The 27,950-nt window shown below is 31.7% G+C and overlaps 3 protein-coding genes across 3 annotated transcripts in view; all 3 read right to left on the bottom strand.

The window, feature by feature from the left end:
- Nucleotides 1-520: 520 nt before the first annotated feature.
- LOC130895894 (probable RNA polymerase II nuclear localization protein SLC7A6OS) lies at nucleotides 521-1,548 on the bottom strand. Its single transcript, XM_057803491.1, has one exon. It carries the CDS (start codon nucleotides 1,510-1,512, stop codon nucleotides 610-612), a length of 903 nt encoding a protein of 300 aa, XP_057659474.1. The 5' UTR covers nucleotides 1,513-1,548; the 3' UTR covers nucleotides 521-609.
- A 3,786-nt stretch (nucleotides 1,549-5,334) lies between these two features.
- On the bottom strand, nucleotides 5,335-14,461 carry LOC130895881 (uncharacterized). The gene is made up of 7 exons (XM_057803475.1): nucleotides 14,320-14,461; nucleotides 10,980-11,323; nucleotides 10,698-10,893; nucleotides 10,153-10,641; nucleotides 8,129-8,476; nucleotides 6,809-7,143; nucleotides 5,335-5,699 (listed from the first exon to the last, which is right to left on the bottom strand). The coding sequence occupies exons 2-7, from the start codon at nucleotides 11,313-11,315 to the stop codon at nucleotides 5,427-5,429; spliced, it is 1,977 nt and encodes a 658-aa protein (XP_057659458.1). The 5' UTR covers nucleotides 11,316-11,323; nucleotides 14,320-14,461; the 3' UTR covers nucleotides 5,335-5,426.
- Nucleotides 14,462-16,984: 2,523 nt separating this feature from the next.
- The window catches only part of LOC130895879 (G protein-coupled receptor kinase 1), a 44,654-nt gene continuing 33,688 nt past the window's right edge, over nucleotides 16,985-27,950 (bottom strand). Inside the window, exons 9-14 of the mRNA XM_057803472.1 lie at nucleotides 26,018-26,159; nucleotides 25,785-25,959; nucleotides 25,621-25,721; nucleotides 25,233-25,564; nucleotides 24,937-25,175; nucleotides 16,985-24,786 (exon numbers count right to left, since the gene is read on the bottom strand). Of these exons, the coding sequence (XP_057659455.1) occupies nucleotides 24,625-24,786; nucleotides 24,937-25,175; nucleotides 25,233-25,564; nucleotides 25,621-25,721; nucleotides 25,785-25,959; nucleotides 26,018-26,159 (1,151 nt within the window). The 3' untranslated portion in view covers nucleotides 16,985-24,624. The remainder of the gene's footprint in view (nucleotides 24,787-24,936; nucleotides 25,176-25,232; nucleotides 25,565-25,620; nucleotides 25,722-25,784; nucleotides 25,960-26,017; nucleotides 26,160-27,950) is intronic.

Here is a 27,950-nt window from a genome sequence, read left to right as displayed (position 1 = left end):
TAAAATGTCAGTGATTTTCAATTATTCTACTCATTTTTGATATGGGAAAAACAAAAACTTTAGCAGAATCGCAAAAATGTGTCTTTGCACCTTATAAAATTTGTTTTTTGTTATTCTACTGTTAAATCTCCTACACTGTTAATAGTAAATATTATTTTTTTCTTTTTATTCAAAAGCTATACTTACTTTAGGCAATTACAAAGTAAAAAAAAAACAAATAATACCACCATGTACCCTGGTCGTTGAGACCTTTCTAAATACAAACGAGAAGAAGAAAAGTGAGGTTATATAAGCCTCGACTTGATACTACAACCAACCATTGTTTTCATGCGATTATCTTTTATTTAAATTTATGGGGATGTTCTGGTTTGTTAGGAAAATATTGGATGTTTTTCAAATTATACAGGAACATTCCTGAGGCCATGTAGATCCACTAGATTCAATAAATTATGTTTTTAACTTGTCGATTTTATTTCGAATTTTTAAGTACGAACCATGAACCATTAAAAATGAAACAAACACATTAGAGTAAACTTTATTTCACTTGAATGAAACATTTTTTGAAAAGAGACAAAACATCAATATAAAAAAAACAATAATAAACGATTTTTAATAATTACATTCATCTTTATCCGAATAAAAATTATCAATACTATCGGGATCAAGGAGAATTCTGTGTTTAGCTTTAAACGCCGCAAATCTTTTACCTAAAGTATTTACGTCATCGTAGCCCAAAGCGTCTTCATATTCTGAATCACTTCCTGCACTGTACAAGTCTTCTTCGTAATCACTGGATAATAAATCGTCGAGGTCTACCTTGTTCATAGCTTCGACCATATCGTCTTCGTTTACAGATTCCATGTCGTCTTCGTCCGGGTAATCGTTCCTCCAATAGTTTTCGGCATTGGAATCTTCGCTATCCTCATCACTGTTTGATCCTTCCAAATCGTCCTTGATAGATCTCACTAGGAGCGGGTCGTTTAAAGGATAAATACTGACGTATTCTTCTATGTCTGTTTCACCGAAATTATTGGAATCTGTGTAATACAAGTCGTACACATATTCGTTTCCCTTGTCATTGTTTTTGTTGGCAATTTCGGCGCTGTTTTCGTTCAAATCAGTCTCTACATCAAGTATTGTTACTTCTTCATTTACTTTTTCGGTTGCACCTACTTGGGAAGCCCTATGGTAATTGACTATCTTGTAACGACTATTCTTTGAAGCTTCTTGATGTTCTATTCTCAATTTATCTTTTAAATTTACCGAATGTTTTTTAAAATTAGCTTTTAATTCATCGGAATCCGGTAATAATTTTTCTTTTATATGTGTAAATACGTTATCGCCTTTGTTGATGGTACCAGCAAATTTTAGTACGGTTGTTTCGACTTCGTCGTCTTTTGTTGTTGTTATTACTTGTTTGTTGTTTTCAATTTTTCTTTTTTTACATTCTAAAATCAACGTGTCTAATGGATTTTCGTCTAAACATCTCTTTACTCTCAGTATAGCAGCCATTTTTAATGATTTTTTTGTTGGTTAATAATTTTAGTGTTGACAAGAGTGACATTCGACATTTTAAGGCGAATTTACGTGATGCTGTACTGTATGAATTTGACGTCATATTGTACTGATGAGTGACGTTGCGAGAATGGGCAACATTTATATACGAGGTAACTATTGCGATCAAACAGCGAAATTTCATCATCAAAATCTACAAGTTCCAATAAAAACAATTTGAACTCTGTAAATAAACACGCGTTTTTTTTTCAATATAAGGTCGACGAATAAAAACTGATTAGTACTAATTAATAGATTTATTTAGAAACAAGTCGACAATATGGCGTCTATTCATTACCACTAGTTTCGGTCTTTATTCTATTCCAAAGTAAATGTAGCTTTATAAAAGAATTATTATCTTTGAAGACCTACGATAGAGACTTTTTTAATATCATGTATATTTTTGGTTTTTAGTTTTTTAATAAGAATCGTTGAATAAATACAGAGAAAATGGCAAAAAATTCATAATATTATGTATAGTTATTTTAATTTTTGATAAATCACTATTGAAAATACGCAATAATTGAAAAAATGTTGAATCTAAATGATTTCCGTTTGTTATACATTTTTTTGTCACGTGATTTTCTGCTCTAAATTTATCTATAAATAAAATAAAATCCTTCCTTAAAATTTAGTAACGCCGCCTCTGGCATATCAACAATAACCTAACTTTATACATTCCTCCGAACACATCACTATTTATTTTAGCTTTTCTTACAATACAGTGTATAATAAACATTCTGTATATGTAAATACTGATTATACTATATACAGCTTTAGTATTTCAATGTAATAAATAAAAAAATAATTTTTATCATTTTCCATAATGGCGACGCTCTATCTTATTGTTTGTTTATCCCTTACAAATTTTATGTTAACGTTAATAGTGGATGCTGCCGTAATATATTAAAGATATTTTAAATGAATTATTCTAAAAACTATTAATCAATTGAAAATAATTGTATTAAATAATTATTTATTATAAATGATTCGATTCGATCGGCCGTCTTATGTTCATTGATCACGTGACTAGTTGCTGAGCGTCGTCTGTCTACAAGTCTGCCAATAGTTAGTGCGATTCGGGGAACAAGTGATGGCGTTCGTCTCCATGTAAAGTTTTTATTTTATTCAAAATGTGTCTGTGAAAGTGTTTTGTGTTGTGATAATTAGTGAAAATTGGATTTTTAAAATTGTACCTAAAGTTAATAATATTGCTTCTTCATTTCAAATTTATTTAAAACTAAAACTCATTTAGTTTTACTTTTCTTTTTCAAAATAATGTCTATTTATTATATGTGGGTAAAAAGTGAAAAAACTTTTTTAATTAAATGAATATAAATATATTTATTTATATCAATCTTCTTTTTTATAATTAAAACGTTACATTTAGTATTTTTCATCTGCAATTCATAGAATATCTACAGGGTGTAATCAATATTTACTTTGTGAAAAACCATTTTCAAAATGGCGTTTTTTTTATTTGAAAATAATAAGGGTTTATCTTATTTGGTATTAAATTTGAGAGTTTCATATACAGTTCGTTTTTTTATCAAGAAACGATCCTTATTTTTTTGTTCTTATGAAAATCAATTGTTTGACGTGAATATTCTTCGTCTTCTTAATTGTTTCTTTAATTTCTATCGAAAAAAATGAGATTAGCTTCTTTATCTCTTCTCTTCTTTTTCTCTTGCAGGTTTCAAAGTGCGTTTTAATTCGGTTGCGGTTGCGTAAAGGTAGGTGGTTGTTGAGGTGATTAACAAAAATAGTAAAACAATTATTTCAACTTTTTCGACGTTTCTATTCAATTTTATTAGAATTTTACAAAATTTTATAAATTTTTCAACAATTTGATTAAAAATTTTATGAATTATTTCATGTGAATATATCGAAACATTCGTAAGTACAAAAAATAATTTTCAGTTTTATGGGGCGTTGGGAATATATTGAAAAAATAGTTTTTAAACAATAAATTCAATTTTTTTTCTTTAATTTTGATGAAATTTACTATTTTTGTTACTTCACGAGCGTGCCTGGTAATTTTTACTTTACAGCATCGTCGATGTTTCCCGATTCCCTTACCTGGTGTCCTGGTGCGATTAGAGTCGAATTATAGGGCAGATTTTTTTAAAAAATTAATAGAAATTCATAAAAAAACATTTGAAAATATTTCTTTTCACAATAAATAAAAAAAATATTCAATTAGAGACAGAAAAATCATGATATAATTAAATTTTAAAATATTTAATGATATGAAATTTTATTCATAGAATTGCATATACTGTTTTTGCAATAACGAAGTAGGTTTTGAATAAAAAATAATCGATCACAAAATTGAAAATATTCAACAAAGATTTTGAAAATATTTGAATTAAATTCCATAGATGTCGTTAGGTTAAATTCGAAAATTATTATCAATTTAAATTAGGGTCTATCAGAGTGTGTAGCTTCGGAGGAGCAGAAGTCGATAGCGGAGACGAAGAAAAAGCGGCAGCAGGAGCAGCAGATTGTTTTCATATAATTTTTGTGTGGAATGAATAATTGTTGATCACGTGATTATCCTCGGGTACAATAAGGATTCGCAGTTTTTAGAAAATCTTTTTATTCATTTCAATTTAATCAATTTTTAATCGTTTAATACATTTCCCGGATTACTCAGAACAGTTCGCAAATTTGGGAGACACCGTTCAACAAGATATCTTCAAAATTAGATTTTTTAATCGCAGAATTATTCAAAATTTTTTATCTCACATAATTTTTATCAATTTTCGTTCGAAATTGTTTTATTTTTAATTTCTTCGTATTAATAACTAATTTTTTGATTAATTACTTTAACAGTATATAAAAAAAAATAAAAGATTCGAAATTCAACATCTAGTTGATATATTTTAATTATACAGGATGTCCGATTTTGTTGATGTTGACGCGATTATCTCTCAAATGACTTTTCGAGCACTCCGGTAAGATTTTCTTTGACTACGAGGACGAGGCTGTTGGGTTAAGCTAATTTTTTTCGAAAAATTAGTTCCCTAGAAACGACAAGTACTGGCTTGAGGTTGCTCTAACGTAGTGGACTAACAAGTCAGTGCTATGGGGATGATTATGTGATGTATGCCTTAATGTCAGTGATAAATGTGGAAACGCAACCACCGCGGTTCGGTTAGTGCTATTGATAAATAGTGATAACCAAATAGAAAAAGGAACATGAAGAAGAATAAGCTGTTGATACCTGATATAGGGTGAGCTTTCAAACTTTAAATTATTTATAATTCACGACGTAATTAACAATTCTTCCATTTCCAATACGATATTAAATTAAATTTATTTTTTTTGTATTAGCGAGTGGAATCAATATAAAAATTTTATAAAATAAAAAGAATTTTAAAAACTACAATTATATTAAGAATATATAAATAAATAATAAATAATTTTAAATAAATTAGATATTAAATTAATACGAAATATTAAATTGACGGATCACTCGAAATAAGAAAAACGTCAATAATTCCACAAATCGATATACAGAACTTCACCTAAATTCCATTTTATCATATTTTTTAATGAACTAGACAACTCGCCGATACCTTATTCAAAATTAATTACTTAAAAATTAGTTTTATATATAAAAAAACGTTTATTCCACACATTTCACTACAATATTATAAATATTTGAATTACGTGTTTTGCACTTATTTATTTGCATATGTGTAGTTAGATACGTTTAGTTCGATAATTTCGGACCACTCTGTAGATAGAGATATTTCAATAGTGAAATTTTCCTAAGCAATTTTTGAGATCAATTTCTTTTATATTACCTTCAAATTGGATTTAGTAAAGTTCTGTACATCACTTAAATTTCAGTCCTTATCCCAAGTTTAATCAAAACTTTTTTGCTTCAACATGGACCTAGCTACGGCCGAGAGTTTTTCCGATACCAAAGTCGCGATATGGGCACTCCTCTTCCAAATATATTCTTTAGTTTTATCGTGATTATCGGCACTATCCACCCTCACCTGTTTCGGTTGAAGTACCCGTATCGAATGTAAGTTAGCAGTACCTCCGTGGGCTATTCTCAAATTCAATCTTCCGTACATTTCAGCCGTTGTCGCTGTAGCGCTTTTCAATTCCCTCCTAGCACCTTTTCCCACCTAAAATACACAAAATTGAAATATCGGTACCATTCGTTCAAAAAATGATTCGTTTTAACAAAATTTTAATCATTTTTGATAATCGTAAATTGCAATTAATCAAATTCACCTTCCACGTCCTCGTTTAACCATACGATTCACTGATTGTACTCCAGGTTTTTTTTTTATGAAAAAAGCAACCAAAAGAGGGTGAATCCTATCATATTTGAGTGGTACCATGTAGATATTGATCTTGAACTTCTGTAGGTTGTAGTACTCGGGAAAAACGCTTCTTGGTTGCTTGCAATTCGTTCCTAGCGTCTGCAGATGAACTTGGTGTCAATAAGACACGTCTGCTTGTCGATGAGGTCTTGAAAAAACTATACTAGGTGGGATTATGTTAGACAACTCTATGCTCTATGTACTTCAAGTTTTTGGTCAACTCTGGATCGTTTATAAGTTGAACTGCTCTCTTATGTATCGAGTCGAGCATCTTCAGAGAATGCTTAGGAATCGGGCTCCAAATGTACGCGAAATATTCAAAAAATGGACGAATCTGGGCCTTATAGAGGCCTGGAAGTTATATAGCTTTTTGTTCCAAGTTTTTGTAAAGTTTCCTTGGCTAAATCGGTTATCGTGTCTGTTTTCCTTGTAAAAAAAGCAGCCTGGGTCTTCGTTGCTATCGTCGGCGAAGTTATAGGTCGAATTTGCAGTTTTTTTGAGTAGATTTTTGATGTTAGAGGTTCAAACCTTTCCGAGATGTGTCCATCGATAAGTAAAGATGACAAACCGTACGATCTTAATTTATTTAGAAGGTTGTCTTGGTCTTCAGGTTGGTGTGTACGATCGGTCGTCCTCTGGGCATAATTTCTCAGGGAGCTTCCTCTTGAGAACCCACTTTTGGAGCAATTCAAAACCCAAATCATGAAATTTTCCCATCGTTTGACATTGTTTTATGACACGGGACTTTGTCTTGACGAAACAGTTTCAAAAATCCACCAATCAGTTCCAAAATATTGTAGATAATTGGTACATCGTTGTACCGACTCATTGGACAAAGTTTAAAGTTGATTTTGGTCACTTTTGACCGACCAAAGAACCAAGCTGTGAAAATAACTATTTTTTCTTACCTCTCTTTCAACTCTGAGTGTCAGCGGTCCCAAAACGAAGTTAGTTTTAACGGTTGTATGATCCGATTGTATGTTTACCATAACGTCCGAATCTCTTCTGATGGTGCTCAATCCAAATAAGGTAGCTCTAACTGTCGGTTTACTCTTTTTATTATTATCGCTTTTCGTTTTGTTTTTATTCGTAGTTTTATTTTTATTGTTAGTTTTCGTTTTGGTTTTAATCGGTCGTTTGGGATTCGCTCTGAGGGGGGACGACGTCAACGAAACGTTCTTGATGAAATTCTCCGATCCTACTTTCGAAACTAAAACGAATGCCGGTTCTCTTGTTTCGCTTTCTGTAAAATAAATTTTTTATTGATACTCTGTATATATATACACAGGGTGTTCCACGACGAGTTAAAACAATCTGTATATAGCAAAATACTTTTAGTAAAATCATGAAAATTTCAACGTTTGGGTTTTCGAAAACGATCTTTTTAATTAAAATATTTTCAAAGATGGCCGACTTCCGGTTCTACCAAAAGTCGACTGTAACTTTGTTATTTTAAATGGAACACCCTGTATATTAATACATTTTTGAAATCTACGTAAAAGTTTAGTATATTTTTGTCTAAAAACTTTTTTCGAAAAATGCGTACTTTTTGAGTTATAAATTTTTTTGTAAAAAATTGCAGACCCTTATAAATTATTTTTTTACGAAGACACCCTTGAAGATATGAAAATGGTTTGTGTTCGGTTGTTTTTAGCAAAGTCAGAAGTATTTGAATCTATGTTTAAAAATTTCCCATTTTATACAGGGTGTGTATAAAAAGTGTTCAAAGTTTAACTTCATAAATATGAAATTTTTTCATTTCTTCAAATAGAACCACCCGGTTTTTTCTATTTTAATGCATTCTGGGATAAAAAATAAGGCAAATTCATGTATACCTAAACCTTACCGTTATCCAGATATTAAATGCTTTCTGTAAATTTTTAGAGCTGACCTGAACACTTTTTATACACACCCTGTATAAAATGAAAAATTTTTCAACATAGATTCTTACCTTGCTAAAAGCAACCGAACAAAAACTATTTTCATATTTTAAGGTTGTCCTTGTAAAAAAATAATTTATAATTTATAATAATTTTTAACAAAAAAATTAATAACTCAAAAAGTACGCATTTTTCGAAAAAAGTTTTTAGATAAAAGTATACTAAAATTTTACGTAGATTTCAAAAATGTTTTAATATACAAGGTGTTCCATTTAAAATAACAAAGTTACGGTCGACTTATACAGATAATTTTAACTCGTCGTGGGACACCCTGTATATTATACTCACCGATGAGTTTTGGTTCTTCGATTTCAATTTGATTTGCCCTTTGTACCGTAAATTCTCCCATTTTGTTTGTCATCTTTTCTTCGTCATTCTTCTTCGTACCATTTCTCGAATGATTCTTCTTCTTTTTCCCTTTCGTTTTTTTAACTTTATTCGATTTTTTTTTGTCGGTTTTCTTGGTGGTTTTTTTCGTATTTTTCGATTTATTATCTAATGATTGTAATTTGACTCGAACAGGATCGTAGGATTTTCCCAAAATTTTATTTATTCTTTCTATGATATTATCCACGAATTTATTGTATTTCGATATGTAAATCGCCGGCATCTTCGGTTGAGCTCCTGATAAAGATCCTACAAAATTTTCATCCATTTAAAAAACTAAATATACAGAGCGTCTCGTAACTAATACTTTGACTTGGTATTACACAAACTATTTAAATAATTAATTAAAATTAATTTGGAGGGAAAACGATATCGGTCGAAATATGATTTATATCGAATCAAAATAAATTTTTTTTCTTATTTCGTGATGAAAATACGATTTATTCAACCCCGACGTTCTGCCGCTGTCGAGAATGTCCTCGACCTTATTCGGATCACGGGTCGCCCATGGCGTTCATTTTTATTTATTATTAGTAATTCGAGAGACATCGCAGGTGGTAGAAAGTTTGACCCTGACCCGTCAAGATCACTACTTGATGTCACTGAACCACTTCCAGTTTGACAATCGCGGTGAAAATTTGAAAATTGTGCATCGATTTGTCTTGTTTCTTTATTGGGGCGAAAACATTTTTAAACAACCCTCGTACAAGTCGTCTACCTTTGATTTTTCGACAAATATTGAGCAGTTTTTAACGATAAATAGTTATATCATTTCCGCGTATTTAAAAAATGTAAAAATTTCTAAAATTTCCAACAAAATAAAGTCCGTGGAATGCGACCGGGAAATAGCTCATCAAGTAGGTCATCCACGTCTTCCGAACAGTTGAAAGCAAGTGTGTCACCTATTGACCTTGTTCTTCCGAAGATACCGGAGGTCGTTTCGTATCAATGGCGTATCGAAATTTTTATATTAAACACGTTTTTCATCGTATTTAATTTAGTACTATAGAGTGATGTCGAAAAGTCCAAGTCAATAATGTCATTTAGTTAGTAATGTCATAATACCAATAAAATATTTATACAGGGTTATAAATAAGCTACGATAAATACACAATTTTTTAGTTTCTCGCATCTCAAAATTATCGTTATTTCACCAATACCGGCTCTAAATAATTTAACCGTACTCGAATTTTATCGTTTCAGTTATTTTCGGCGTCTTTTCGTTTTGAATTATGAATAAAATGAAAACTTACCTTACCCTCGAATCGAGTAAATATTTTAAAAGAACGATAGGAAATGAAAATTGAATTGAAGTGGCATGCTGTTAATGATGACGTAATGCATTAGCTAGATAGATGTCACAAAATGTTGAAATAAAAATAGTAAAAAAACTAGAAGAAATTAGGGAAACGAAAATACGAAAATAAAACACATTTTTTTCTTTCACAAAAATACGATCTATTTAAAATCAAATTGTAGGTACAGTGTTGATACAATAGACTTTTTTTTTTTAATTAAAAAAAGGTCACGTAAATTGTGACATATACCTAGAATAATGCGACAAGCATTTTGTTTTTTTTTTAAATAAATAAATAAATAATTTATAAATAGAATAAATACTACAGTCTACGTGTAATTGAGGTTCCGTATTAAAAAAGGTTGTTTATTATACAGAAAATTCGATAAAAAAAATTGATATAATTTCGAAGCGATAGAATCGAGGTTATTCGATATTAATAATTACAAATTTCAATATAAAAAAGCCTCGTTTGTACAACAGTCGTTTTTAAAGAAAAGAAGAATAAATAAACAGTCTCTCTCTATCTACCCCACTACCTATCTCACTTTGTTAGCAACTTTATGGTAACGGTGGTGTTTCCTAGCTTTTTTCGCCTTCTTAGTATGCTTTAATTTTTTGGACTCACGTGATCTCTTCGCTTCGATGACGTCTTCTATACCGGTTTCATCGTCGTCGTCATCATCGTCGTCATCGTCGTCGTCGTCGTCGTCGTCGTCATCATCGTCACCGGCTAAATCCGATAATACGTCATCGTCATCATCATCATCGTCGTCGTCGTCGTCATCGTCATCGTCATTATCAGTAGCCGGTACCGGTTGAACTACGATCGGTTCCACGGAATTTTCAACCTGATCCACTGCCGTTGGCTCTTTTACTACAACTACCGGATCTGTGTCTTGTACTGGATCGTTCGTACCGGTGCTTGAAAGTTCCGCATCTTCGGCATCTACTTCTTGGGTATCTAATTGATCGCCGGGACTGGTTTCGATCGGTGTCGACGGTTCGGCGGGTTCTACTGGGGATTGTTCAACAACCGGCGGTTCGATTGGTTGAGATACCGGTTTTTCATCATCGTCATCATCGTCGTCGTCGTCGTCATCATCATCGTCATCTCCTGGAATTCACAATTAATATTGAAAAATTTTGATAATAACGTTTCGTTGTACTCACCTCCTAAAATATCATCTAAAAATCCTCCAAAATAATCGTCGTCGTCGTCATCATCGTCGTCATCATCGTTCGCTGGACTGTCATCATCGTCGTCGTCGTCGTCGTCGTCATCGTCACCAAGTCCTAGATCTAGATCGTCGTCGTCGTCATCGTCGTCGTCATCATCATCATCGTCTCCCGATTGACGTCCTTTAACCTAATAAAGACAATTGTACTTTTATTTGACATTACTTAATAAAAATTTAATATGAAATAATGAAAAAAAACCTTCTAAATCATTACCTTGCCCTTAGATTTAACTTTTTTTAACGAAACTTTATGTTCTACCGCTTTATTTCCACCGATTTCGTTATTAATCGTTGTATCGACTGCTACTTTAGATTCGGTATCGATTTCTACGACTCGTTCGGGTTCAATTTTCGAAGTATCCGCTTGTGTTTCAAACACTCCCAAAGTTTCTTCTCGCTTTATTCCATCCGTTTCTATTTTTTTATCTAATTCGGTTGACTGAGTTGTCGAAAATTTCGTATCATCGTCCGCCGTTATTGTGATTATTGGATTCGCTGCGCACCGCCACAGGAATAAGCACAAAACTGTGCCCAAAAAGTACAGTCTCATCTTTTAACCTGGAACACAATATACGCACGTTTCTATTTAATAATTAATTTAAAATCATTTCACGGTGATTCATACTGACAGTATCGGGATTTAGTTGACTTTTCGATTGACCCTCGTATGTTCCGCACTTCAATATCAATTTAATATCACAAGAATCGTCTAAATTTTGTCCGGCATACCAGGGATGCGATTTAGTACGATACGAGGTAGATTTTTATGGACGAGGCGACGAAAAAAGCCGAGTCAAGAATATCTAATCGATTAATTATATTAAAATATGAAATCAAGGATTTTACGGACTCAAATTAGTACTGTAAAGTCGATTTTACAGTACAGTATAAAAAAAAAAAGATTTTAGTGGATTATTCGGTCGTTTTTTATCAATGAAGATGAATAGAAAATTTTTAATTTTTCAAAATTGTTTCTCGTCTTAATGTCTTGATTTATTTTTTCTTAAAACAGTTCGTTAGTTTCAATTTAAATATTTTCATTTTTCGTAAACGTTTTCTCGATTTTTTGCGATTAAATAATCGTCAACGATATATACGTAGTGATATATAAAAATAATTACATTTGCCATGAAATATTGTAAACAATTCCTATAAAAAAACCGGTTAAAATAATAAACGCCCCTTGGGTTTTTAATGTAAGTGGGTCAAGGTCGTAGCAAAATCATTTTCTAAATCAATATACAACGATTTCTATTTGTCAAATACGAATTTTCTGCATCACTGTCATTTGTTTTAGTAAATTGTATACGAGTGGTAAAGTTGATCATAATTTATTGAGATGACGTACATATTTCAAAAATGGACGTCGTTTAAATAATTCACAATATTTTTCACCGCACCTCGTATTTTTAGTGAAATTTAGGTCAAAAAATTTGTTAATTAGAAGATTTTTGAAGGTAGAACGAGCCTTAACTAGGAGTGGGTTCTCATCCAGTACCTCGCACTTTAAAAGGTCTCACAAGGTAGAAATTTGAAAAAAATATATTCAAAAATAATATGGAGGTCAAAATATGTCAAAAAGTATAAGATTCATCGGGATCCGAAGAATTTTTTAGCTACTCCACTGCCACAATTTTTATACTGATCTTGTATATATATGAACGCCATATTTTGAAAAAATATTTTATATTCAGCATCCGATAATAATTTATGAAAAAAATGTTAATAACAATTACAGTTGATTTATTATCGAAAAGTGCAACAGGTGTAAAAAAAACGTGAGCATGTAAAATATATAAACAGTTATTAACACTAATAGATTACGGATTTTCGCTATTAGATATACTGTTAACAATCCGTTAGCGATTACTGTTCCTACGATTTTGATTTATAGTATACGGGGGTATCGAAAATGTAGCACAACACTTCCCATTGTCCTAGAAAGTTCAACGATGTTCCGAGCGATTGTTTTAGTTGGATATTGACTTGATGGCGAATTCCGAAAACAAAATGAACGTATTGTTTGAGGAAATAGAAAAACTAAGCGAGATTTAATAAAAAACGAAGACTAAAGACAACAATAAACAAGAAATACCTGGTGGGACACGAAGAGGGGACACCAACTGAAGGAATTGAGAAAGATGATAAATGACTGTGGAAAAAATAGGAAAAGTTATTGAATTTTGAAAATAGACACGAAAACTGATCAACTTTTTGTTAAAAGACAATTTTTCTAACCGCTTTTTCATCATCGGTATAATTTTTATCCTTTCTTTGACACTCAGAAACAGTTACTTTCTTAAACAATTCATGAAATATCAGCTAGAATGCTATGGTCAAGTCGTAAGCTCGATAAGTTTACTTGGTATGGTTTGTTTGATGTCGGTTGAGGTCAAGGATTCACTGATTGTTTGATTCCTTTTCTTTACATTCGATTTCACATCTCATATCGCGGAAACATACTTTGGTTGTTTGGTGCTGATCTGCTGTTTCATTTTCCAAAACTTTTTAAGCAATTTCGCAGTTCTAATTACATTAGAAACCCAAAATTTCAAGTAAACTCACCTAAACAAACATCGCGCGTGCAGTTTGAATTTAATCATTTTTAACCTCGTTGATCTAATACTATCAACAGTCAAAAATATTGATATTTGTTTATGTTTAACGATTCATGAGTCGAAATTAGTTGATAATTAGGAATAAATAAAAAAAAATTATCCAAAAGTAGAAAAAATTATTTTGAATCGCGATTTTATCAAGTAAATTTTTTATCACACCTTGTACTACAAACAATTAAAAGTTATTAGTTTATCGAAGATTCAAGTTTTCTTTATCATTTATCGTGATAATTTTTTTTTATAATCGATAATTATATTGTTTAAAATTTATTATTTTTTTTATTACGATGTGAAGGTTTAATTATTTCGAGATACTGTTATATTTTTATACCGGTTTTTCATCATTCGTTTAGTTTGAAACTCGTTATTCCTCCATTTTGTAACGTTTCTCAAATCACCCATTTCAATTTCACCGTTAAAATAATATATATAAAATATACAGTGTTTATTTTAATTTATAAGGGAGATACGATATATTAAATATTAAATTAATTATTTAAATTGATTTCGGGTGATGACAATTCTAATAAAAAATCGAAATTCGCCCCCCTCAAGTTTTTTCAAATAACGCGACAAATATTATACGAGGCATTATTAAAATTAAAGTTGTTTAAATTTAATTTTTAGAATTAAAATAAAAAAATGAACATTATTTAAATATTTATTAATGTTTAATGACGTGTGCATCAAAATTTAATAATTTTTGAATTTTAATTCGCGAACGCACATTACACTGTAAAAATTCACCTCCATCTTATGAATAATCACTGATTATCACAGTCCTCATATAAAAAGAAAAAAAACACCCTGTATAACACTATATTAGATAAAAAAATAAATAAATAAAATCGGGAGATCCGCCGTAAATAATAATCCACTAGTAAGTAAAAGAAAATAGAAAATCCTCGGTGGTAGATGAAAGAACTTGGTACTTACCTACGCGTAATCCAAGAGTAGGTCAAACGTACCCAACCCGGTAACACTTTTATTTCGAAGAATCAGTTTCTGTCTCTATCTATAAAAGAAGAGCTTTGACCTGGTGTGACCGAAGGACGTGGAAATCGTTCACTAAATACTCGGTCGCTATCACAGAGTTTTACCTCTTATACTCGAAGTGACGTCACGAGATTTACATCGGAGATGCTTTTACCACCACTTCGGGCTCTTGAGTATCATAGCTGTGAATCGGTTTTAAAACAACAACCGACCGATAGAACATATGTATACCGAGGATAAACTATTAAATCTAAACATTATTTTCATTTTTTTTTTGGTTAAAGAAATTTCGAGAATACTTGACACAAACCAGACGACTAAAGAAGAAAACAAATTGGTAAAATTTCCCGTATAAACAAGTTTAATTTTCACTTGTATAAATATTCGTATCCATAGATTCAGATTTTATTAAAATATTTCTCGTAATAGCTGAAAAAGTTTTTAGTTTTCACACTGTGGGTAGACGCCGAGTAAATAATTATTTTTAAAACCTTTCTTTCTGTTTTGATACTAATTAATATCGATTCTCATGAATAGAATAATGAATTAATTAATTTTATTATAATTTATAATTATACTGATTCGAGTTGATTCTAATTCCCACGTCTATCAACTTTATCACAATACTTCGTATAATTTTCGATATACGAGGATTTTCTAAAAACTTTTCGATTTCTAAAGGACAAACAATCGATTTTAAAAGGTGAATTTGATTCGACGATTGTATTTAAAGAGACATTAAGTGATTTTTCATCACAACTTTTCATACATTTAAGGCTGAAATTTACTCTGAAATTGACAACCCATTTATACCCCTAGCGAGTATCTCGAATTTCCTAACCTTGAAATTTTATTTATAATGGGCGGTAATTATTATTTGGAAGAGTTGAAAAAGTTAAAATAAGACATATCAACTTTCCAATTTTAAATCTTTAGATCCAAAGAAAGTAAAAAAAAAACAGCAACAATTACTTTCCTTATAATTCTATTTTTATTTCTTCGTATCGACACGAAAATGATAAATGATTTGCCGATAGCCTCGATGCGAGATTTCGATTTCTGCTAATACGAAACGTATTTCGAAAAATCGATTCAAATATTTCTAATTCGAAATATTTCATTAATCGTCTGTAAATATAATAATGTCCGGCTGATAGAATGGACAGTGGGTAATGTAGAAAGTTTTTAATGGTATTCCGGTAGCGTCCGGCCGCGTCGCACTCTCGTCGTCTCTCTTTATAATAATTAAAGAGACAAAATCGTCGAAACACTTCATTAAACGCATTTTTATTCAAACCTGCCAGTTCTACTGACCTTAAAAAAACTGTAAAGTAATCACGGCCACAGAGGCGTCACCATTTTGTCTACGCCTGAATAGAAAACCGATAAAAAACAGAAGAAGACTAATTTGGAAATATTTCACTAGATGCGAAGAGAATGTGCAAAAAAACAATCAAAATTCAAATGCAAGTAGATTTTTATTAAAAAGTTGGTGCCTTTTGTGTCTATAAATGCTACTTTCGACACTGCTTCTTTATATTTCCTCTTTTCTTTCCTATAATTTTAACCAACGACATGCGCCGTGAAGCCGGTCCTGTCCGGTTATAATGGAAGAGTCTAAAATTTGGTGAATGCGACGGTTTTTTCTACGTGTTTTTATCATAGCAGCGATTCGTTTATATTGTTTTTTTATAACCGATTTCTAGGAAGGCCTTTTTATTAATTTGTTTATTTACTCTTTAATATTCTCGAAAATCATTTGTGATATAAATCCGTGTTTTTTTTAGCAGCGAAAGTTAGTTTATAATTGAAAGTCTTAGTGAAAGGAAGGAAATAGTAAAAACTTGAATAAATTATAAAAGTAGTTTAGTGTAAGTGTGTGAAAAAAATTGAGTGAATAAGTGAATTGTGTATAAATTCACCCCACCGTTATAAATGGTTTAAATAAATAAAAAAAAATATTACAACACAATAAATTTGTTAATTTAGGTCGTAAGTACGCACTGTTTGAATTCCCTCTTTTCTCCAGCAACAATTTATTACCCTCCAATTCCTTTCAATTCGGAGTAAATTCAAAATCAAAAAAATACTGATAGTAAAAGATCGAAACGTATTGAAATGAATGTAAGTTAGGGCAAATCCGGTACTGGTTACCGTTCCTATCTATTAGGGGAAAGTGGTTTCAATGATTCATTATTTTTTTTATGCAATTTGTAGTTTTATCATCTTCGTTTAAACATTTGGATAAAAAAACATTTAAAAAAATAATAAAAAATGTTTAGTGATTAATGAATTACGAATATTTGCCATTTCGGTTTGCTTATAATTGGAATCGAATCTATTTTTGGATCGTGTTTGTTGAAACTAGCTCGAGCTACTTTCACTGATTGATTTCTCTAAATTTGGCGTTCTACAATTTTTTTTTCATAGCTACGTGAATAATATTGACGAGTCCAGTACTGTTATCGGTTCACAAAGAATGCGTCAACTTTCGTTTCGAAAGAGAGGTCGAGAAACGACCTTCATTTTTCGAAACTCATAATTTTATGTGCCTCAAAGAATTGTCTTATAGTCGATGAATAAAATGAATAAAACACGTTTTAAATCTATTTATAAATGGGTTTAATGCAATTATATACAACATCGACATCTAGAACTTAAAAACTAACATAAAGAAGATTTTCTTTTATAAATATCTATATAGTTTTTTTTTCTTTAATTTTTAAATAATACCTAATTATTACAAACAATTTTTCAATATTAAATAAATACTTTTTACACGTCTACTAAATAGAAACGTCTTTACAATGTCAAATGATTTCGAATCTTTTTCTTTTTTACTTTTAAATTTCGCTTTAAAAAGTGTCAGGAAATTTTGGCAGATTTATATTGCTGCTAATTATTGTTTCTTAATAATTTATTCATGAAAATCCAAGAAATACAAAATTTTAATGGCTTTTCAATATGTACCAAATAAAAGAATTTTCCTCGATACGAATTGAAAATCGATTATCGTAATTTTATTTTAGTGCAAACAATAATTTGAAAAATACTAATCGCTACTGATTAAATTTGGAATTGTTGAACAATAAAAGATATTTGGGCTCTTTTTTTGTCCCCTTCATCATCAAAAATTCTTGAAATTGTAATTTTTTTCACGAATAATCAACGATAAATCATAAAATATAATCAAGTTGTTTAAAACTTTGTTTTCTCGTAATATTTTTCATCTCGTGCATTTTTATGAATAACTTTTATATTAAATTTAATATTTACGTTTTCAAAAAACAAATTTCTAGAACCGAAAAATGAACCATTTTCTAATTGATTAAAAAATGCATATTTTGTTGTAATATAAAAAAAATCGTTAAAGTTTACTGTGTTTATAAACATCAGCTGTCAAAATTAGTTATTAAAAATCAATAATCAATGGTGATTTAACTAAATAGTTCTAAACAAACGAAAAGCTTGAATTCTAGCTATTAGATTTTGTTCAAATTCGATAATTGCTTCGTACACCAAAGACTTCATATAAAGAAAAATCGATAGGATTTAAGTCAGGTGATTTTGGAGGCCAACAATTGGGTCCCCGTCGACAAATCCATTTTTCTCTAAAACGTCAGTTCAATTAATTTCTTGTCGCTGCAGCAGAATGAACAGACGCCCCATCGTTGTCTTATATTTAACGTACATTTTCCAGTCCCCTTTCACGAAAAAAGTGCGGATTTTCATCAATACCGTTAATTTTAGCTCCAAAGTTTGTTTTTGTTAAAATATTACTTTGATAGAGACTTAAAATTAGTCGAAACGTCGATTTTGTATCAATCTTTTAAAATTTAAAAACCAATTTTGAGACATTTAGAAACATAAACATGTCAAAAAGTCTAAAAAATAAGAAAAAGTCACCAAATTTGACTTGATTTATGGGAAATTTTTGATTTTAATTTAAAATTTTGAACACCCTATATCTCAACAACTAGGCCCCTTAAAGGTTCGAATTTCTATATCAAAATCATTGATTTATTGAGATCTCCCTGTGGTAGAGCGTTGTCGGTCGAATATAGAAACACCCTGTATAATTACAACAAAATATGCATATTATAAAATTTATATATTTTACGTTTTATTTAAGTTTTATGTAATTTATTATTAACGTGCTAACGTGTACAATTATTATCAGTGATTATGCATATCATTATATCGATTATTTTCAATCCAAATTGATTTTTCACAAAAAAAAGTATCCGCGTACTTTTTTTCATTTTTTTTTTGGTGCTGTTTATAATCAAAATAGTGTACGTACTATAAAATGTTTACTCATCATTTTTTTTTATTTATACATATCCAGCTACAAATTATTGTGTTTTCCTTCAAACGAATTCAAAAATATTTGACGGAATTTCAACATATTTCGTTTCGAAGGAAATACAAAATAATCGATAGGAACTAAATCGGGTATATATGGCGGTTCTTAATATCTACATGTCACAGCAGATGCATCAGAGCTTTGGTTTTTATCTTCTTTCTTCTAACGGTTTCCTGCTAAAGCAAGGGTCTATAAATAAGGGGTTGAAAAGCTACAAAAATTACTTTTCGAATTGATTTAATACACTTTAAAATTGTCCTTTTCTTATTTATTCGTACATTAGCGTCAAATTTATTTCTTTTCACGTCCTATTCTTAATAAAATAGGAATAAAATTGTGTTTAAACTCTCTAATCGAGTCTTTTCGCTTCGTGTCGATTTTTCGTGGACTCGTGGAAATCGAATTTGTAGATGGTCAGCATCTCCAACCGCTACCGAGACTCGTATCGAGAAACACCAGGAGGCGCTTCGCTGAATCGAAAGACTTTTCGTTATTTTTTCCAAAAAATTCAATAAAACACAACTAGAATTTGATATTTGTGCGATAATTTTTCAAAATTTCCAATTCACAATCAAGACCTATTGACAATTTATTTGAGAATTAGAGTCGTACGGTGGTTGAAATATTTATCTTTGGTTAGGCACATTTTCCGCTTTTGTTCTCTTCACTGGTTACAGAAATAGATAATGAAGAAAAGTCTTTTTTTTTCTCAATATATTTGTTATATTTTTACCCGTACATTCAAGTAAAGTCACGATTACTTTTATTTTTTTTTATTTTTTAAATTTCGTTTTAACGAATATTTTGTGTGACTTAATATAGTTTCGATTGTATAAAAAGTGTTCTCGACATTAACTGCCTCGATAGATTTTTTTGAAAAAGGAAGAAAAAGTAACTGCAAGAAGTATTGCACACTACGCACTATTTTTTTTGTTTTTTTTTTCGAATAGTTTGGCACCAATTAATACATAGATTTAAAAAAAACTCAATTATTGACAACTAGAATTTGAAAAAATAATCGAAGTCATTTAGATTTGTCAATAATTGATAATATAAACAATTTGGTCCTAAAATTTATTTATTTTAAGTTTAATTTAAAATATTTTTTTTTTTTCGAGTTAATGTTGTAAGAACACCGTTACCCTATTTAGATTTCGTATTTTAATTAAATTTTATTTCTTTTTAATTGACCTGAAACAATAATTTTTTATGTATAATATTTATACGCGTTTTTCTAATTGAATCACTTATATACAGAAATATACACGCGGTATTAAATATAGACAAATAATAGATAGCGGATAAATAACAAACGCTCTGTATAATGTTTATATAGAGGTAAAAAAAAAAACAAAACAAAACAAAAGCAACGATCAAACTGTAACGTTTTATTTTTGAATCGAATTATATTTCGTTAAGAAAATCTCGTACGACTCCCGTATAACAATTTTCCCTGATAGTTTCCGGAGGAAATAACAAATTACGAAAAAAAAATTTGTTATATTCGGGGTCTATTGTATTTAAAAAGTAATCCACAAATCATTTTGATGTTTTCGTCTTAAAATTTTGGAAAATATCGTTAAATCTTTTGGTAAAGAAAATATTACAGTTTGGTCGTACAATTTATCATATGTACAAACAGTGCAGCTGGCAATACTTGAGCTATTCTAAGAAATTAGCTTGGTGTTTTATACCAGTGAGATTGAACTTTTTATTGTTCAGTTTTATAGTATAACGTATTTATATTTATTTATATTTATATATATAATATCGGAAACCATTCTAAAAATTCATAATCACGTTCAAAATTTCTCTAACTATTATTTATATAAGTGTACAAGAATCTATAGAGGTTCCAAAATAAAAGAAAAACTGTTCCGAAAATAAAAATTCCACTCCCTATTTCCCCCCGAAAAAAATACATTTTGATTTTTATATAAGCCTCGTACAAATATAATAAAAAGTATTATTTACTTTCATGTTTCGATAACCAACTTATCATGCGTAAAAACGAAGATTTCAAACAATTTCTCTTATTTTCAATTTGTTAACATCAGGAAAAACCATGGAAAACACAAATTAGGAATCAAAGCTTTACGTCTTTGTCTGTATACTTTTTGATCTAACCCTATATAAAGCGTTAACTATGAAAGTAACGAGCCTCCACTTGTGATAAAACAACAGCAACTATTTCTTGTACTGCCTCATTTCAACCTTCAAACCACCCCTTTTATTTTATCACAGCTTCTCGACCTCTCACAAACATCCCTTACGAAAAATCGAAAATGCTTTCAAAGAAATAACATCAAGTAGAAACTTTCCAATTCCACCAATTTGGAGCGTTCAATAATCCAGAAGAACTCGCTTTCAATTTCATCTATTTACGTTACTAATAACTAGGACTTTCCAGACATCGTAAGAAGGATAAGAATCGGCCACTCAAGACTTGTCTTCTTCTACCGCTAGATCCATTTTGCACCAGCTCTAAATCCATTTCCAGAGATTGCAGTTTCAGTTCGATACCAATTGCAAAGACGTCCTGAACGACTTTGATCAAATCTGTTTCAAGCTTCAATTCCTAAGGGTGTGTCCAGTTCGACGACTTTTTTGCACAGAGTTCTCATATACTTTGTTGGGTAGCCTCTGGATCAGTTACAAATCACAGCGCGAACTCCACGAAATATCGACAGGGTCCTATGAAAAAAGTCATGAATTGAATAATTTAAACGTTGTATTCGTATGAGTCCATTTTGTATGTAATCGAAATAAATCAAATTAAACTGGTTTGAAATTCGTGCGTTTTTTTGCGCCACCTTGTATATCGTATGTATATAATGGCACCCGTGTAAGTGGCCATAGTAGACGAGCACATTGAAAATGGATGAAAAAAATTAGGATAATTGGAACTATATATACGGGGTGTTGTCGATTATAATAATAGTAAGAGAAATTGTGGAAATTTGATTTTCGAAAAGAATAAAAAGTCCTTGTGACTCGATCAATAATTAGAAGCAGTTTTTGTGAAATTTTAAACCAACTAAACTACAAGTAGAATTTGTTTTTTTAATATTAATTATTCGGAAGTTGTGACAATCTGTATAAGATAAAATTACAAGGGAGGGTTTAAAAATGCCTCACGTAATTTAAAGATAAAGAGGAATATTAAATTAAAAAGACTTTACCAAACGAGAATTCGTTTTTTTTTTTGACCATTTTGATAAGTAACAACAGCCATATTTGAAAAAAATTCACGCGTGGTTGCCTATAGCCCAGGAACTGTCAACTTTTAAAAATCCATGTCGATGAATTTTGAGTTGTTTTGCTGGAAATTTGCGGCCGTTTTCAATTCTACAAACCGAGAGATTTTATGAGAAATTAATGTTCTTCCTCGCCAAAAACTTTTTTTATGGAAAACAAAAAAAAAATTGTTCATCAAATAAACTTTAAGCAAATCATTTCACACCAAGGGATGGATTTTTCGATTTCTAAAAAAATATCGCGTTTTGTATGAGGGCTTTTTTGGTTTGACAACTTTTTTATCGCAAAATTTCCACTTGTTTAACAATCTAATGCAAAAAACTGGAAATAGGTTTTTGCAAATATAATTCTCGATCGAAAAATGTATTTTTTCGAATTTCATATCTATCTTAAATACAGGGTGGCGCAATAGAATGTGCATATTGCATCATCTTTTTTCGCGTAGGGGTGGAGGGAGCCTAGCGTAGTTGGATAGTTGCACGCGTGGAATTTTTGTGTTTGCACGTTTTACGAAAACGGTCCGTCACATTAATGAAGCTCCGAGTGCAAATTTTCCTTTTCCAAGAGACCGATTCCACGTTTAAACCACCATCAAAAGGTCTTAAAAGATTCCAACTTCAAGGCAAAGTTGGCATTTACTGAAGAACTGTTTAGTCGATTTTCCACTTTTGACAACATCCTTTTTTCGAATGAGGCTCATTTTCATGGGTTCGTAAACCGACAAAATTGTCGTTTTTGGACCGAAAATGAAACATCAAAAAGCACTACATAGTCCGAAAGTAACAAATGAATTATTGGCCCTTTCTTCTTTGAAGATTCACGAGGACGAAACATCACCGTTAACACTCAGTTGGATATTTGACTCCAGAACTTGCGAATCCAGAGAATTTGGTTCCAACAAGATGATTCTATGGGTAATTTCCAGAATCCCTTGCCCCCACGTAGACCTGACTTGACGCCTCTCGATTTTGTGTTAATAACTTTAATATTTCAATGAATGTTTTCGCGATTTATCGATAAAAAAATGAAAATCGATTTCAATAGGTACATTAATTATATATAAATAGAAATATTTTTTATGAATTAAAGCTTTTTCTTAAAACCCGTAACTTTTTTTACTTTACTGATTGTTCGACGCACTATGTCCCCATTGAAAAACTATAAATTGAAAAAAAAATTCCAAAATTAGAATCGTCACTTTCTATAAGCACCATAAAAATTTGATATAATAGCGAAATGATCCGAATTTAACAATTTTCGAAATATAATCAAAAAGATTATCAAAAACGCGATTTAAAAAATCTATGTATATAGAGTGTTTAACGTGCCCATATCTCTTAAATCACTCTGTATAGCGAAAACGAAAAAATATCAGCGAACCCAATTCGGTATAATATACAGGGCTTCTCAATAAAAAAAACCATAAGGAACTTGTGGAAATTTATTTTTTCTTGGTTTGCGGTAGACACCCCAAAATAGGGGAATAATTTTCTCTGGGGGAACACGCTCTAGTGGTGGAGTGCTTCAAAGTCTGGTGATCAATTGCAGCAAAATCCAGCTCAAATTGAGATCGGGCCCATATGACACGAGTCAAGCAAAGGTACACATATAGAGGAAGATCGAACAACAAAACGTATCATTTGTGGTTAATGACATCAAACAGTTCAAGCCAAAACACCTGATTGGCTTCTCAAATGACTTTAAGTGGGACACACGAACTACGAACCCCAAATCTCCAAGATTAATACACTCCGTATATAAAAAAATCACTACACCTCTCCCGGTATTCATTACGATCTTCCAATATAAAAACGGATCAAAACTAAAAATTTCTGATATCTTAGTTCGTAGTTCGTAGGCCGTTGAAGCCGTTGAACACATAGGATTTCAAATAGACCCAATTGTCATCACCAAAGTCCGATGTCCTTTCACTCGGAACTCTTTGATGTCGTTAGGCAAGTTCCGGGTTTTGTCCAGGTGTTGAAATGCGCTCCGGATCATCCGTGATGCCCATGAACGTCTTAGATGGCAGTGTCCGGTTAGAGACCACACCAAGAATGGGTTCTATGCACATTGGTGGGTCCCCCAGTTTGACGAGTGAGTCCGCTTCGTCGTTGCTGGATCTTCCAGACTTCACTCACCAGGTTTTGAAAACTCTCATTATTACACTCCGATATCTCTAACGACATTTTCGTTATCAAAAAAAAAAAAAATAATATCGAACCGTGTTTTGATTGGATTCAATTAAAAATGATAAGGAGAGAAAAGTTAATTGATTTTTTCAACTTTTTGAACAACAACCTTAAAACAGAACAGTTTTTCTTTCGATTTACTTTTTTCTCATTTTCTTTTATAAAAATAATGAGCGCACAACGCTGTCCGAATAAGTATCTAGTCCCTCGAGAAGAAATTCGTAAATAAAATGATAAATAAAGAAAAAATTTTTAAGGAAAAAAAAACGGAAAAAAAAGTTTGATAAAAAATTGTCATGTTCGGTATGTTTTTCTCGATCGCGTCTCATCTTCTCTCAAAAAAACAAAAAAAAATCATCCTCCCTCTATCTATGTAGTCCGATTCGTGTTGCCGAAGGTAAAAGAATTTTGTTTTTTTAAAACCTTTTGTTAGTTGCCGTTCGTATTGCGCGCCGTTATCAGGGCGTTTCGATTGTTGCTATCAGTACCGTAAATTTTTCCGGCCTTCTTCGCCATCGATCCCAGCAACTCTTGGGATAATTTGTGCGCCGATTTCAGAGACGTCAGCCATTCCTTCAGACCTATTTCGTCCTGAAATTAAACAATATCGAAATTTTAAATATCATTCTCGATAGGCGTCGGATTTAAGAGGAGTCTACGCCAAAATTTGTAAAATTTTTTTCCGAAAATCGTTCGGAAATTTAATCCCCGCTATTTGTTCGCCGATTTCAGGATACTTACGGGATTCGTAAGGACGACTTTTCCTTCTCGCAATCTGACGACGATGCAATTTTCGTTTTTGACTTGCACCAAATCGGGACTGACTTCCTCTATCTGGTCCATGAATACCAATTCGGGTTTAGCCGAATCCGGATGCAATTCTAACCTATTCGGATACAATTTCGCGTACCGCATTTGCCAACTGGACGTCCAAGGTCCCCCCAATTTTTTCACGTACCCGTGTAAAATGCAGTCCGTTTCTGTAAAAGAAAATAAAAATTTTCGACCAATATTTCAATTTAAAAATAAAAATTTACCTTTTTCGTCTAGATCGTACAATTTTTTTTGTTTGGCTCTTTTTTTGTGTTCCTGTTTATCGGCTTCGAAATTGACGGTTTCGAATACGGTTTCAGCTACTTCGTTTTGCCATCGTTCCGATATGACTAAAGGGAAATTTTTGTATAAATCTTGATCGGCTTCGGTGAGTTTGATACCTTTGGTATCTTCTTCGTCGAAAGATCCGATATCGAAGGCGTCGGCCGCGTTCACTTCCCCCCTAGGCGGTATCAAAGGAGGAGTGTATTTCTGTAAATAGACTTGTTGCCAATCGATACCGGCGAAAAACGGATGTTCTTTCACTTCTTCCGATCTAATAATCGATATAAAAAAAAATCGATTCGATACGTTAGATTTTATACAACTTACCCGTTTCCTTTACATCCCAGTCTTTTGTCTATGTCCCTTTGAAGTAAAGCTTCTAAAAGTGATTTTAATTCTTTACTAAACGAATCTGGTAATTCTACGTTCTGAAATTATAAAAATCGTTAATTATATCGAAACATCATCGATTATCGTTCGGACAAACTTACCATAGTTAAAGTCATTCTATCTATCTCGTGTTTATCTTTGGTTTTGTGTTGACGGAACGGCGAATGCCCTTTGAGTAATTTATATAACATGCAACCGAAACTGAACCAATCCGCACTAGAATCGTAAGGGGTGCCTTTCGATAACACTTCGGGCGCCATATAACCGTGCGTCCCTCTAAAACAAGCGCGAAATTTCCATTTCGAAATTCTAATAAAGCTATAAATGTACTTACACGCTAGCGTGGGGTTTTTTCTTGGAAAAATCACAGGCTAATCCCAAATCGGATATTCGAACGTGTCCGTGTTCGTCTAATAAAATATTTGCAGGTTTTAAATCTCTATATACAATATATCTCCTATGCATATGTTCTAATCCTGGAAATAAAAACGCCTCCTTAACATTTCGTCTACATACGAGATTAAATAATAAATTCTTGGAAATTTAAATTTGGTGCACAGCAAACTCAAATTAACGTTCTCGATTCGATCTCATTCTTTTTGAAACGATAGCACGTGATAAGTCGATGAAATGAAACACCGTCTCGTGTCAATGTCAATTATTCTGAAATTCAGGTAATTAGTTTACCAAAAAAAAAAAAAAAAATTGTCGACACACCCTCGTAAAGGCCGTTCGACATAATGTGATACAACGTGCAAGAAATTGCGTGCAAGTCTCTGTAAACAGTAAAAATAAACGAATTCCTAACCTCAAATTCCATCTAGTATTTCGTACCTAGTTTAACAATGAAAATAATAAAAAGTCTTACAAAAACCAGCTGATCTGTTAAGTCAAAAAATGACACAAAACCGATACTGTCAAGATCTTGCATGAAACAATCGGTTGAACTACATCTGCGCATTCTTTCGATCAAGAAATATCATGTCTTGCATCATGTCAAGCGATCTTTAGCTGAACTTCATCTTCTTATGCTTTTGAGCAAGAAATATTGCATTTTGCAATGCATTGCACGTTGTTTTGCATCATATCAAGCAATCTATAGCTGAACTTCATCTTTTTATGATTTTGAGCAAAAAATATCGCGTTTTGCATTGAATTACACGTTGTCTTGCATCAAGTGCGATCTGTGCCTCCTTTTCTTGCTGCGATACTAGAGAACCCAGTGTTTACAACGGATCCATCAAACCCACTCCTTCCAGCTGCTATTTCCAGAGATCTTCGTCTTCTACATTATGCGCTGCTTGGTGATTCACACTCGGAGAAAATGTGGTTGGAGATTTCGTCCTCTATGTCGTATTATCTGGTAGGTCTAGCGTCTTTAGGTGTGCCCCAAAAGGACTCCTGTTAGTAGCAGATCTTCTTTGGTTATAGTTTTCCTGGAAGCCCATCTCAGATCCAATACGTTGTTTTTGCTTCTATCCACCTTCTTTTCCAATGTTTTTTCCATTGTTCTATAGCTGATAGCACAGAAGGTTGCAGGTCCCAAGCGAGTTCATCAGTTATTTCATTTCCCTTCGCTCCAGTGTATCCCGGAATCCATTGTAAGGTAATTTTATTTTTTTTGTTTAACTCTTTCAATTTTTCACGAGAATCGAGTTTGAATTTCATAATATTGGAGCTTAGACCTCTAATAGTTGCTTGATTATCGGAAATCTTCGCTAGATTGAACACATATTTCAATTCCATAGATTTCTGCTTAAAAAATGATGCTTGGTGCGCCTCAGAGGGTTTGGTACCGGGACCTAAATAAAAAAATATTCAACTATTCTGTTATTATTAAAATTGCAAAGCAAAGAACGCGATACGTCACTTGAAGACTCTAAAATCGATAAAATTAGGAAGCAGTGCGATGAAAACATCGAAATTCGAATATCAACGTCGTAAGTCAATTAAAATCTTCAGTAGGTTTTTCCGAATTTCGCATTTTTGGACTATTAAAGGCTAGAAACTTCCCCTAGAATCGTACTATGACCTCGTGATATACCTTAACAAGAAATTGAACGAACGTCTAAAAAGATCAGATAGATTTTCACTGAAAAATCACACCAAACTTATGATAAATCATATTCATAAAAAGTTTGAGGACTTTTTGTTTTATCCAGTCAAATGTCAATTCAAGACAATACATCCTAACCGTGGGTTCCTTATGGACGAAAAATCCTTATGAAAATATTGTTGTTTAAAAAAAAATCACGTTGCAATGATAT

The sequence above is a fragment of the Diorhabda carinulata genome, chromosome 6 (assembly GCF_026250575.1).
Source record: "Diorhabda carinulata isolate Delta chromosome 6, icDioCari1.1, whole genome shotgun sequence".
NCBI lineage: Eukaryota > Metazoa > Arthropoda > Insecta > Coleoptera > Chrysomelidae > Diorhabda > Diorhabda carinulata.
The sequence above is the reverse complement of the archived record's forward strand: the minus strand, read 5'-3'. Positions and strand labels throughout refer to the sequence as shown.

Excerpts from the sequence above, each read along its gene's own strand:
- LOC130895894 (XM_057803491.1), bottom strand. The coding sequence starts at position 1,512 with ATGGCTGCTATACTGAGAGTAAAGAGATGTTTAGACGAAAATCCATTA.
- LOC130895881 (XM_057803475.1), bottom strand. The coding sequence starts at position 11,315 with ATGAGACTGTACTTTTTGGGCACAGTTTTGTGCTTATTCCTGTGGCGG. Across the intron at positions 8,477-10,152 it reads CATCGAAGCGAAGAGATCAC|GATCTTTATCAGGAGCTCAA; the intron begins GTGAGTCCAAAA and ends AAAATTTTGTAG. Across the intron at positions 7,144-8,128 it reads CGAAGAACCAAAACTCATCG|AAAGCGAAACAAGAGAACCG; the intron begins GTGAGTATAATA and ends TTTATTTTACAG.